This window comes from Poecile atricapillus, chromosome 4 (assembly GCF_030490865.1).
Source record: "Poecile atricapillus isolate bPoeAtr1 chromosome 4, bPoeAtr1.hap1, whole genome shotgun sequence".
Lineage (NCBI taxonomy): Eukaryota > Metazoa > Chordata > Aves > Passeriformes > Paridae > Poecile > Poecile atricapillus.
The window spans coordinates 10,695,167-10,708,913 of NC_081252.1; the positions used below are offsets into that span (position 1 = coordinate 10,695,167).

Here is a 13,747-nt window from a genome sequence, read left to right on the forward strand (position 1 = left end):
CAGGAATTTCATACCAGGATTCTGTCACTCCTCCGTAGTGTTCCAGCACTATAAAACCTCACTGCTGAAGCTGTGCAAATATCCCACTGAGCAGAGATTAAATCCAGCACATTGAAAATGTTCCAACAATTACTCTCCATCCCTTTCCCTACTCACCATGTGTGTCCTGATGGGTTTACTGACACAGCTACATGGCAAGTTGTCTGCAGGGCTGCCATAGGTCTTGTTTTTCATGATTGTGAATAATTTAAGTCCTGAAAACCGAGCAGGGTTTTTTTTTGTTTTTTTTTGGGTTTTTTTTGTCTCTCTCGACTGGGCATGATTTTACATGTGAAAATTTTAAGGTATTTTAAAATATGCACGGGCTATTTTAAGGTACCTTCTTTGGGTCTGTCACATCCTTGCTTCTCCTGAACCGCCCTGCTCTGCTGACAAACCAAAGGAGAAGCTACTTTAATTTCTCAAAGCTCGTTTAATTAATATAGTAGCACATAAAATAAAGCACAGAGGCATCCCATTGCTTACCAGTTGACCCGAGAATCACTTTTACCTCGTGTTTGCCCCTCCTGATCAGTGTTCGGTTACAACGCTCTGAGCCTCACCCAAGGACTGCCGAGATTTATTAAGGGCGTCCTTTATGGGACGGGTGCTGGGACCTTAGAATCAGGCAACTAAATAAAGTCTAGTTCTCCATGATGCGTTTCTGTTGAGCCAGGGAAAGTCGTTCGAGGGCTGGGGGGGCTAAGCACATGGAAATTCCCATTACAATGGAGGATTTATCCCCGTAGAGACGGCAGCGCGGCCGCTCACGGCCGGGCCCTCACGCTTCCCGCCGTTTCCATGGCGCGCGGCGGCGCCGGCCAATGGGAGGGCGCGGCGCGCATCACGTGCCCCACCTGGCGTGCGGCTGTCATGGCGTCCGGCGGGAGCGGCGCTGCCGAGGGGATGGAGCCGGCCGGGGCAGAAGGCGCTGAGCCAGCGGGCACCGGCAGCGAGAGCGGCTCCTGCGGCTCCTCGCCGTCTGCGAGCTCCGAGTAAGGGCGGGGCCGGGAAGGGCGAGCCGCGGTGGCCGGGGGCTGTGCGGGGGTGGCGCCGCCCCTGCGCAGCGGAGCCCGGCGGGAGCTGCCCGGCGCTGAGGGCGGTGCGGAGCTGGGCGGTGCGGAGCTGGGCGGGCTGGGCTGGGCTGGGCTGGGCTGGGCTGGGCTGGGCTGGGCTGGATCTAGGAGCTGAGAGCGGTGTGAGGTTTATGGCAGTGTCTCTGCAGAGCCCTGGCAGTAACGCGGCCTTCAGCTCGGGCAGTCCTTGCACCGAGTCCCACATCACAGCTGGGAAGCAGAGGTGATGGAGGGACTTTGGCATATGCTTTAGCAAGAAAGGTGTAGTGTTCGTCTCTTTTAGTGTCCTAAGTCAGAAGGCAGTTCTGTCATAATACTATTTTAAGGTTATAAACACAACCTCCAGAGTTTTAATTTATTTGTTTTTGTTTTTTTTTAATTCGGATGAAGTTAAACTTAAAACATTAACTTGGGTTCTGCCTGACACTTCAAATGTGTATTTCAGGGCGTAATTAATAGCATTTCATCCAGCATGTTATTTTCATCACGCTGTGTGTGCAGTGGAGGGAAAAAAAAAGATTTAAGTGAGAGAAGTTAGAATTGTGTTCAAGTGTAGTTTAATTCATAGCTGCCTTGTACCTCTGGCTCAGAGACAAAGCTGTTGCATGTACACCTACCTTACTTTATTCCTATATTTCTAAGCTAGAAGTCAACTGTAACATTTCAGCCTGAAGCCATGGTTTTTTATATTTTGTGTGTTTGGGTTTTTTTCTTTTCTCAATTCTTTAATCTAAAATGCTTTTTTACTGTCATTCTTTATATATGTTTAGGGAATAAAGCTGTTCCACAGACTTCAGCACATAACAGATCTAATATTAATAATAATATCTGTAATACTCTAAATAATTTATCTATATAACAATTTATCCAGCAGAACTTGGATCCTTTCTTTCCTGAATGGACAATTTCAGTCAGCACAGCTTTTCAGACATTTATCCCAAAGAAAAAATACACATGTGGGATCAGAGAAACTACTCTTAGAGAAATGCAGGCCTTCAAGTTTTTAGCTCCTCTGACTGAAGCTTCCAGTCCTAGAGGCAAGTTGAGGTTATTGTGTAAGCACTTGTTTTGACACAAGAGAAAAGAGATCAAAATAAGATCTATTTCTTTTTCCTCTTTCTTCTTTCCTTGCTTGGTTTAAATTTATTGTGACACTACAGCATTGGGGGAGAAACCTCTCATCTTAGGTGCAGGCTTCTTGTTTCAGATTTGCTTTTCCAGATGTCTGTGTGGATCTGTATGGGGAAAGTGGGAGTTTTTTTACAGTAGAATTCCTTCTTGACTTCTCTCTGGAGTGGTTCTGTTTGGGTGAACCCAGAGTAAACACCAGATATGCCCACACCATTTTCTTTTCCCATGATCCATATTGTTCTAATAAAAATAGAGAATAAACCTGGAGAACATGAGTGTATGAACTGACAGCCAGGTTGAAATTTTGACATCTACCCCAAAGAAGAAACAGCTTTTCCAAAGATCACAGTCTCTTTTAAAGAGGGAATAAAAATCCTATCATACATGACAGGAGTTTTGCTAATCCAGATGTTATTTCTTTGTAAATTTCTAGTGTTTCATTTTTGTTTGGGTTTTTTTTTGGAGGGGGGGGGGGGGTTGGTTGGTTTGGTTGGGTTTTGTTTGGGGGTTTGGAATGGAATTTTTTGTTTGTTTGTTTTTGCTTAATTTTGCTTACATATGCCAGAATGTAGGAGTACTCCTTAAAAAGCAAACCAAGGAAAAGCTCTTCTCTTGTTATTTCTTGCCTACCACCTTCTGAGAGACTTTGAATCAGAAAGACTGTGCCCTTGACAGCCTTTGGGTTTTGTTAGCATTCTGATACTTTGTTGAATAAGAGCTCAGGATTTGGAGTGAAACTCAGCAGAAATCACAAATTTGGATTTATCCCTCAGTCGTAGCCAAATTATCACAGGTGGTGGCTCTTCCTTTAAACAGTGTATTTGGGCAAAAAAAGCTAATAAATTCAGAGGAGCTAGGTGATGTTTCATCCTGCAAGACCCATAGACTTTTCTCAATAACTTGGGCTCCTGAAAGAGAGCAATGCCAATGTTTTCTGTATTGCTAGTCCAGCCAGATCCTCTTGTTGAGCCCCTAAAGGTGCTCTGGTGCAAAGTCTTTATGATGTTCTCTGTTCAGCTAAACTTTGGAACTTTATCTGTGTTTGCAAATTAATGTTCTATTTGAATATTTATTACTAGCTTTAAATCTGATTTGCACTCTTTATTCAGTAACAGTCTAGTGTAAAATGTATTAATGTTAACATTAAACTACTGTATATAATTATGATGAAAATCTCCAGTCTTGTTTTTCCTTATATGATTTTTATGAAACAGAGGGACCTCTTTCTCATCTGGTTAGGAAGAATTAACTGGTCTTGTCTTTTCCTGAAAATCTTCCATGCAGAGCATTGCAGATAATTAAACCTCTGAGTACTCTTCTTACTTTGGCCATTGTTGATTCTCATCTATCTGGAGTAACACTCCATGGTTCACCTCAAGGTTCATTTGGTCTGTTGTCCCTCAGCAGGCATTTTTTGGTTGGTTTTGTTTTTTTTTCCTCAGCAAAAAGAGTATGATTTCCTTCAGTCTTCTTCCCTTTAAATGTGTTTATAGGCTACTTAGCATTTGTCTCTTTGCTCTGGGTATGTTCCAGTAATTACATCTTTCTTAAAACCTACTATCCAAAACTGGACATGGCTGACACATCACCATTGCCAAGTTAGGACAAAAATTTTTTTGCACCGTGCTGCTGATGTTTCTGTTATATCCTAGAGCTGCTTTGCCTTTGCTTTGCAGAAGTGTCTTGCTCTTGACTTCGGGTGATCCACGCCAGCTGCCAGATCTGTTTCTGCAGCAGTGCTGCCTCTTTGCATTTTTAGTATTTTTGCATCTGCTATTTGGAGCTTGGCTTTTAAAAACTGTTACCTAGATTTCAACATAGATTGTTTTGGGGGGGGTTTTATGTTAAATCTAAGTGATTTTTAAAATGTTTATCTTCTCTTCCCAAAGGACTGTCAGTGCAGTCTGTGTTCCCATAGCATTACAGAATATCCTGAGTTAGAAGGAGCCCACAAGGATAAACAAGTCCATCCTCAGGCTCTGCACAGGATGACCTCAAAAACCATGCCATGATTATATTACAAATGAATAAGGGAAAAAAAAATGGGAAAGAACAAATAGAATGGACATTTTTTTCTTAAGAGAAAGTCCCATTGTGCACATGAATGTAATTACTAATTAAAATTTGCATGTCAAAGAAATGTTTGTTTTCTGAAAAGAGAATACTGCTTTTTGCAATAGCTGGTTTTCTCTCAGGCATTTGAAGAAACTATTTTACTGGAGAGAGGGATGGGGTCTTTCCTTGCCATATCCATCATTTATCTAAAACAAACTCTAACCCTCATGGCAGACTTCAAGCAGTTGAGCTGTCAGTGTTCAGGAAGGAGGCAACTGTTTTTCTTCCTGCTTTTTATTCAACCCTTGCACTCTCTCTGTCTCCTCCCTACTTAAAATAATCAGATCTCTCTTGCATAGTGATCTTCCTTATCAGAACCCACTGATCATTCTTCTTTCTTTTCCAGTGACCTCGAGCCTGAGTGGTTGGATAGTGTGCAGAAAAATGGAGAATTATTTTACTTGGAATTAAGTGAAAGTGAAGAAGAAGTTCTGCTTCAGAACAGCTGTCCAGAAATGCCAGCAGTGAATCATGTCAGGTTTCGTGAAAATGAAGCTGAAATTATTCAAGAGGGATCACGAAAGGAAAGAAAGTATGAACTGAAGAAATGGACCAAAATGCTAAAAAAGAAAAGTCTTTTACCAAAGCGTTCCAGTAAGAAAGGCAGTGGAAGCTGCAACCAGGAACCCTCTGGTCCTACTTCCATATTGAAACACCAGTCTGCTCATAAAACGGGTGTCACTGTTCAGCAAAAGTACAAAGATGTATCTGTTTATGTAAATCCCAGAAAACTCTGCAGTGCTGGGGAAGAAGAGCAGCACAGGCTGCTGGAGGCCTTAGTAGGGATTGTCCATCAGTCTTCGTGGAGCAGCAGAAGAGTGGAAAAACAAGGCAGGAGGGATAAAGCCACCAGAGGAGTCAGTGAAGAGAAGCTTGTGGTACATGGCTTGGTGCCAGGTAGTTCTGCAATAAAAACAGGTCAAATCCTGATTGGTAAGTAACTGAAGGAATAGCTGACTTCTGCACTCTTCCTTTAATATGAAGATTTCTGGGTTTTTTGCTGTTAGAGGCAGCTGACTTGAATATTCCTGAGACGTAAGCAATTGCATCAGTTCTCAAGGGATTATTTTAAGTCAGTGTTGTTGCATCTGATGGTTTATCTAGTCAGTTTTACTGTATTACTGCTTTTAAGGACGTGTGGCATAACCTGAAAGGTGTTAATACAGCAAGGAGATGACCATCCCTTAGTGTTCAGAGCAGCTTGGAGCAAGAAATACCCCCCACCACCACCTTTAACTTCGGGTTTTAACTGAGAATTTGATCAGTAGATAAATGGGACTGGAGCATACCTATAGTCTGCCAGATACTGTATTTAGATTTCATTCTTCTACACAGCATCCCCCTTAGATAAAAAAGATAAAAAATTAGATAAAAAATATATAATTAGATATAAATTAGATTAAAAAATATATAATTATACTTATATATGCTTTAAATGGGTTTTGTATCATAAAAACGAGGGGAAAAAATACTCAGTAAGAAACATTCTTATGTTACAAACTTTCTCCACAGCCTTGTTTGGTTATTTTTCTGTTTAGCAAGTCCAACAGCAGCTTCCTCTGCAGCTGTGACTTTGGGAGGCTCCAAATCCATGGCAGGGCTGCAGTTTGGGAAGGCAGTGGGCCAGTACAGCCTTTGTTTTGGTTTGGCTGCTTGGGCACTTCCATGAGCTGAGGAAATAACCTGGCAGGAAACTAACCCAGAAGAGAAATCAGCTTTCTAGTATTTTGCTAGTGGAGTAAGTTAAACTTGGGTCACAGAAGGTCTGACAGGCGCCCAAACGTGAATGATGGAGGGGAACGAACTGCTGTGAGGGGTAATGAGGGAGCAGAAATACTCCCACTCCCAGCGTTGAGGCCACTCAAAACTTGGCACTCATAGGACATCAACCTCGGAGACAGTAAATGTGAGACAACCAGGCCACATCTGTAAAGGGTGAAAGATTACTTAATTACTCTTGAAGCTGGTTGCTCACAGAGTGGGAGAGCGAAGATGTGATGTTGGTTAGAAGATCATTAAAAATCTTAATGCTATAAGTAGCACAAATCCCACAAAGTCAGCATGAGTGCTTTTGAAATTCCAGTGTTGTGTGTGTAAAAAGGCACGTCGTGCTTCGACTGGCTGATTGCTCCAGCGTGTGTTTTTGGTAGAGATGCTGGAGAATACTCCAGAGGGAAAATTGGATAACTTTCAAATTTTACCAGCAAGAGCTGATTAGTCAAAAAGTGTGGGGGATGTGAGCTGAGGGGGAGGAAAGAGTGAATTTCAATTTGATCTGCTTAAGGGTGTTTAATCTAATTAGTGTAAGAGTGGGTGTTTGTAACCTGCAAGTTAATTTTGGGACACAGATTTATAAATAACATTTTTGTGAGAGCAGGTGTGAAGTCAGAACAGTGTAGGCAAATACCAGATCCAGGAGATCAAGCTGACCTAGCTAGAGATAGTATTTCATCTGCTGCACTTAATGCTTCCCAGAGCTAGTGAGCATAAAAACTGTGGGGCTTTTTCGTTTGTTTCAAATAGCAGAACATTTAGCTTAATCTAAGGAGAGTCTTGCACTTTATTATGTCCTAGGCTATCATCAGCCCTTGCCTTGTTTTTTTGCACATTGAAAATAAGCATACTGGGGTTATTCAGCTCTTAACTGGGAAAATGAGCTGTGTTCAGTGCCAACAGTGGAAAATGTATAATTTTCATATAAAAATACTTTCAAATTATATATCTATAGTGAAGCTGAGTACTCTGGAATTTTTATGTGGTGTCTAGAAATAGGGATGCTTTGCATAAATTTTATGCTCAGATTTCAGTCTTGTCTGCATAAAGAATATGCAGTAAAAAAAATTCCATTCTTGTCAAAAATCTGTCAGGTTTACTGCTTCTGTACTCCACATCACAGAGTGGGACAGCTGTGGTGTACACCCAAAGCCTGATTTAGAATCCACTAGAGCTCATTAGATAGCTCCTCAGGGTGTCACAGGAGCTGAAGTTGGACAAAAAGTTCAAGAACAATAGCAGAATAACTTTGCCTTTCAGTTGTTCTTGATCATAGTAGGTTTTTGGAGTCGTGTGGAGAATTGTGGACACAGCCACTAAAGGACATTTTTTGTGGTCATTCTAAAACTGAAGAATTAGCACAAAAGTGAGCAGCTTCTTAGGCCATCACAAGGGAGGAACACCTGATCAGCACAGCACGATGCCTGCTGGCTGCTCTGTTTATAACTTAGTTCATCTCCATTGACATGTATGTGCATAAACATTAACCTCTTCTTGTTTCGCTTTATAATATTTCAGTGGCCTTCAGTGGTCGAGACCAGCTTGGCAGTAGTCTTTTGTGAGGCAATTCCAAATTATATTTTCCTTTAAAAATACATGCTTTAAAATGATATCTGGTTGTCTTCCTTGTGACCAGTTTGCAGCACTCATTTTTGACTCACAAAGTGGTTTGTGCTTTAGCACTTTTAGAAGAAGTGACTTCTTTTTCCATCCTTAATAATCACTTTCCTCAGGTGGCTTCTCATATTTGTTTTGAAATGTGTATCCCTTATAGCTTTGAACGCTTAAAACATCTGTTTATTATTTGTGCAATACACTTTAATTTTTGGTTTTAAGATTGCATATGGAAGTCGTAAGTCTTGTTCCTGTACTTTATTAAACAAGTGGAATGCAGGCACTGACCATATGAAAGTAAATACAGCAATTTTGCAAGCTAAAAAACCCTGCTGCTTTGTAACTCTAAAAAGATGGCACTCTATCCATGTGTTGTTTATCAGTTCATTTATCTTTTTACATTTAGCAGGCCAGCACCCATCTTAAATTTTTGAAACAGAAGAGCCCTCATTAATTTTTAAGCTCGTCGCCACTTTCATTTTGGTTAAGATGAAATACATTTGCTTCTATCTTGTGCTTTCTAAGTGTCTTTCGTATTTTTGGCAGAATATTTTCTTTGCTTCAGTTAATTTGCAGCATTATGCAAAGCTTGGTCTGCTGTGGAAGACTTTGAATATATCTTCAAAGAGCAAAAACTTCTCAAAATACTCACATTTTGGTCCTGACAAATAAGGGTTGTTATAGATAATGACATTATAATTTGGTTCGCATCCCCCCTTCAAATTAAAACCTGTTGGATTCACACTAGGGAAAAGTTCTTGTAAATGCTGATGAGCATCATCTTTACCATAGTAAAAATAAAAAATTAATTCCAATGACACTGGAAATGCAGCAAAGCTCCTGTCACTAGCAAAGCGTAGTGTTTTTATCCTCCTTGAAGGTGTCTTATTGCTCCCATAGCCATATAGCTCAGCATGAATCTTCTCACTTTATCAGTACGTACAGTTGTCAAAATTTTGTGAAAACTCCCCGCTGACAAGAATTAACTGTGTTTGATAGTAAAGATGGGCTATGATAATCCCCTTTTGAAGATGTATGCAAAAGCTACAGGTACTGTTGCTAACTACACTTGAAAGGTCTATATCCTTAGAGTCCTGTCAGGAAAAAAAGCCCTTGAAAGGATCAAAATACTGGGAGAGATTGAGATTTTAATGTAGAATTGCCATTCATGGTGTATTTGTTGAAAAGACTCTCCAAAGTAGAGATGTTGGGCTCACAAGATGGAAACAGAGTTTGTGTAAGCTTTGCTGTGCTCTCACTGTGGCTTTTGTTCTTTTAATGTCCTGTTGAAGCACAGCAGCACTGGTTTGGATGAAAGCAGCCTGCTAACTACAAAACAAGTAATTGATCTGCCTTTCTTCAGGAGGAATGCGTTCCATAGCTTGCCTTTTTTGGAGAGGCATATGGGAACTTTTATAAGTGCTCCCACCGAGTCATTACCGGGAACAGAGAAAACTAAGTATCAGGATTCCATGACAAGATTGTCCTCCATCCTCTCCCAGGGGAGCAACTTGATTCTCATGATTTCAGAAAAAAATGTGCACTTCCCATCACAGTGTGGAAGTGGTGCTCACTTGCCAGTAGGTGTCCCTTGGCTTAGTGCAGTGGGGAGTGGGGATCTAGTTTTAGAAATGGTGCTTGCAGGTTATCTCTAGGGAAAGGATGGTTAACAGAAGGCATGGTCTTGTGCCTCAAGTGGCAAAGAGATGGGCAGTGCAGAAATAAATGTTCTAGGAATGCCAAAGACTTTCCTAAACTTTGTCCTTAAAGAGCAGGAATAATTCCATCAGCTGTGTGCAGACTGGGTGTTTGGGATCAACACACACTGGTCTTAGCTGCTGCTGACTGGATGGGAGAAGTCTCTTCTGATGAGAACAAATAAAATAGAAAGAATTCCTGCCTCACCTCTTTCTGTTTCATCACTCAAGTAAAGCTCAGCCCTGCTTTAACATTGTGCAGAGAACATGTATGGATGTCTTATAGTTTCTTTGTGAACTGAAAATCTTTCTGCAGTAAGCGATGGAACTCAAAAGCTTAATCATTCATTATTATGGCGTTTAAGTCATTAAACTTCATTCCTTACAGAGAGCCATAGAGGCATACAACAATTTGGGTTGGAAGAGTCCCTAAAGGCCATCTAGTCCTAACCCCACACTACACCCATCCAGCCTGGCCTTGAACACTTCAAGGGATGGGGGAGCCACAGCTGTACTGGGCAACCTGTGCCAGGGCCTCACCACCCTTACAGGAAAGAATCTCTTCCTAATACGTAGTCTAAACCACTTTCTTTCAGAAGGACTGTCTTTTTTCTAAAGATGAATTTATTGACTTAAGGAATGATATCCTGGAGCTGCCTGAAGAAAGTTCCCCTTCTCTACTGCAGTGGCTCACTGCATCTCTAAAAATGGAACTGAGTGATACTTTATTCTGATGTTTCTCCCTGTAATTCAGTGATATTTTAGATTGGGATGGTTTGACTTAACTCTGCAGATCATTGAGTTAGACCAACTTAAACAATTGCAAAAGCTATTTACACTTATTGCACTTAACCTGAATGGTTTAAGCATTAAGTAAGTGAAATTAGATTAAACTTCATACAGTTGTATAATTTTTTTTACATAATTAATGTCTGAAAACCTGAATCAGTCTGTCTTTCTGTAAGTTTTTCACACTGCTAAAGGGCAAGAAACAATTCTCAAATAAAATGTAGATGTCAAGCTCTTACAAAGTACAACTTGTGTGTATTAACTCTTTCAGTGCGGTTAATTGTCACACTGAGTAGATCTTGTTGTCAGGTCCTATTTTAAGACTACTCTGGGTTTGTAATTTTACACAGCTCATACTTTGCCCAGTGATGTTATTTATTCTGTTACTTCATAGTCTCTGTTCTTTGACTGCTGTTGTGTGTGGCAAAAAGAAAAGTAAAAAAGAAAAAAAGCAAACAGCCACCCTCACTGCCTCCTCCCCCAATTCTGGAAAAGCCACACTAATCAGTAAAGATTTTCAGTTGTGTATCAAGTTGCTCTTCTTTGATAGGGATATAGCATTTTCTGGCAGATGGAAGGCAGCCTTACAGGACTGCTTGGGCTGTGTGCTATGGAAAGCTGTTCCATGTATGGTCCATGATTACATTTTTACCAATTGGATGGAATAAATATTTACTGCTGCAATGAAAGTTTTACATGTGTACATTAGGCATTGAATAAATAAAACACTTGGAGTATGTAACATGTAAATACTGATGGCTCTTCTCCTTTCAAAGTCTTTGTCTATTCCACCCGGGGAGATGCAGTTCCAAAACATTCCCTCAAGTACTAAGGTGTGGACATCTTCACAAAGTGTGTGCAGCTCCTCTGAACGGCTTTACAACAGAATTCCTAAAGGATCCAGTCAAACAAACAGCGCACAAACAACTTTTGTTTAAGCAGATGAGCTGAAGATGAGTACAAGAGCAATTTATGCTTGCAGTTAATACAGTGTTCTTAACAAGGAACATAGTAATCCTGTTTATAATTCTTGTTATATTAGAGTAGCCTGAGTGCTCTGCTTTTCATTACTAATTTTCATGTCCTGGGGCTCTGGCATGGACTTACTGAGTTCCTTTTAAATGCTGTTTAACTTTCAGCTTTTCTGTCTTTGAATTACTGTTGTGCTGAAGATTTGACAGGCTAAAACTTAACTGTGCTGTGCATCAAGAAACACACAGGTTGGGGAGAGAGCTCTTTCCTGAAAAATAAAAACTTTAAACGCTTCTATGTGTAGAATGTAACATTGTCTTGGTTTTGCATTCAGGAGTAGTAATGACTTTCCTTTTAATGTAAAAGAAGAGTGAGCAACTGGTTATTGCCTGGTGTATTAAAGAGGAATATTGCTTCCATTTTGGAGGTATTCAGTGTTTCCTTGCTGATGGTTAGTTAAGAAGTGTTCTGTCTCTTGTTGGCCTTGATTGTGTGTTGCGCTGATTCTGAGCAATCACCCTTGTGCCTGGGAAGAAGCCCAGTTGCAGTTTGAAGGTATTTAAAACAAGGTAGAACATAGAAATAATGGTAACTGTCAGACTTCTTCTTGAGCATTCCGTGGCCTTGAATAGATTCTCAGGGAACTGAGAGACCTTAGAGAGACCTTAGAGACTCAGGCTGTGTTTTTCCATAGTGTGGATGTCATTAGCACCATGTCAGTTTGAGTTGAGCAAGTCTTCTCTCTGGAAAATTGAAATACAGGCTGAACCTTACAGTGGTTCAGTGCTTTATTTCTGCAGTTGATGACATCTTTGTTGCCAAGTCAAGGCTTAAAATATAACTATGCTAAACATGCACTTTTGCTGCAAATCCATATCCTTTTTCTAATCCCTTTCCACTGCCTGAGTGATGAACGCCATGTTAATCATCTCGGAGAGGATGTGGAGGTACTTTCTAGGGGGAGTCTGTGCAGCTCAAGCAAAATGAAGCTTGGTTTCAATTTGCTCGTTCAGAGGAGCTCTTGGTATTTTTAGTTCACACGTAAGAATGACCTTGGAATTGAGTCACTTTCAGTGTTAAGTAAGAAGCTAATTTATTTTATTTCCCTGTCTACAGAAGATACAAGCTAGAAACTAATTAATTAATTTTCATAAGGGAAGGCAGAGACAACTGAAAGTGCCACCAAATAACAGCAAGTAGAAAATAAGGCTTATTTTCTTGCTCTAAAGTTGAATATTTGCTTCATTAAAGGAACTAATAAACACCAAATCCTGGAAGTCACTTCTTACAGTTGTTGTCATAAATTTATGTTGCATCATCTTAGGTAGCTTGCTCTAAGTACCTTTATTAGAAAGTTTTTTAGAATTCTGTGGTTAGGGTCTGCAGCACCTTCTGATTTCCACTCTAGCTGCTTTCTCGCCTAGGCTCTTCTCACCTTGTCTTTAATCAAGAGGTTCTTAATTTCCCATGGTTGCTGCAGTATTACTTCTGTTTATCTAATCCAGTTTGATTTCTTTTTTCTTGAGCACAGGTGAATAGGACTGTAATGAATACTCTGGATGGGATCACTCACCTACATTCCAAGGAAAGGCCAAATAATGAATGGTCAAAACCCCTTTATTTTTGCTTTCCAATTTCTATTCAGGTCTATGTAGTTTTATCTCTTGATGTTATTTTACTTCTATGTTTTCTAGTTTCACAAGTAAGTTTTCTTTTCCACAGGTCTCATATCTGTCTTGCAAACTCCATGCTTAAACATGCATCTTTTTGAGGGGGATGTGGCATAGGTTATCAATTAATTACCACTGGGATACTTCTTGAGAATATTTTCCTTCACTTCACATAGAAATCCCAGTTTGATTTTTGTACTTTAAACTGGAGTGTGGATTTTAAGTTTGTAAGCTATAATTTGGTTGTGTTTGCTCTTGTAGGTGGTGTCTTTAATTTTTCAAACCTTTTCCCCTTGCAGTTAATGACTTTGTCTTTGGGATCCTAAGGGGTGTTTTCCCCATTTGCAGTGATGGTAAGGGTGTCAGATGTAAAAAACACAAGACACCATTAGGCAGGAAAAACTAGCAGATGAAAACATGGAGAAGAGGACCCACAGCAGGGAACAAGGAATGGAAGAGAAAAGTCTAAGTTGAGAAATTTGCTGTTTTCTGGTCAGGTAACAAGAGTGATACAAGCCTGGTTGGAGGGGAGAGGCTCCAATTGGAGAATTGTTATACAGGAGGGCCACCAAGATGATCAGAGGGATGGAGCACTTCTCCTTAGGAAAGGCTGAGAGAATCTGGATTGTTCAGCCTGGAGAAGAGAAGCTTCACGGTTAACTAATTGTGGACTTGAAGTACCTGAAGGGAGCATACAGGAAGGATGGAGAGACACTTTTTAAAAGGACATGTAGTGACAGGACACGGGGGAATGTCTTTAAACTGACAGTAGATTTAGGTTGGATATGAGAAAGAAATTCTTGACTGTGAGGATGGTGGGACACTGGAAAGGGATGCTCAGAGAGGCTGGGCATGGTAGATGTCCCATCCT

At 40.5% G+C, this 13,747-nt stretch overlaps 1 protein-coding gene across 2 annotated transcripts in view; it reads left to right on the forward strand.

The window, feature by feature from the left end:
• The first annotated feature begins 904 nt into the window (after positions 1-904).
• INTU (inturned planar cell polarity protein) overlaps positions 905-13,747 on the forward strand; it is a 34,734-nt gene continuing 21,891 nt past the window's right edge. For both annotated transcript variants that reach the window (XR_009277690.1, XM_058839145.1), the window contains exons 1-2: positions 905-1,034; positions 4,708-5,294. Coding sequence is in view for 1 of the 2 variants with exons in the window: in XM_058839145.1 (XP_058695128.1) it covers positions 913-1,034; positions 4,708-5,294 (709 nt within the window). In the remaining variant the exon portion in view is untranslated. The remainder of the gene's footprint in view (positions 1,035-4,707; positions 5,295-13,747) is intronic.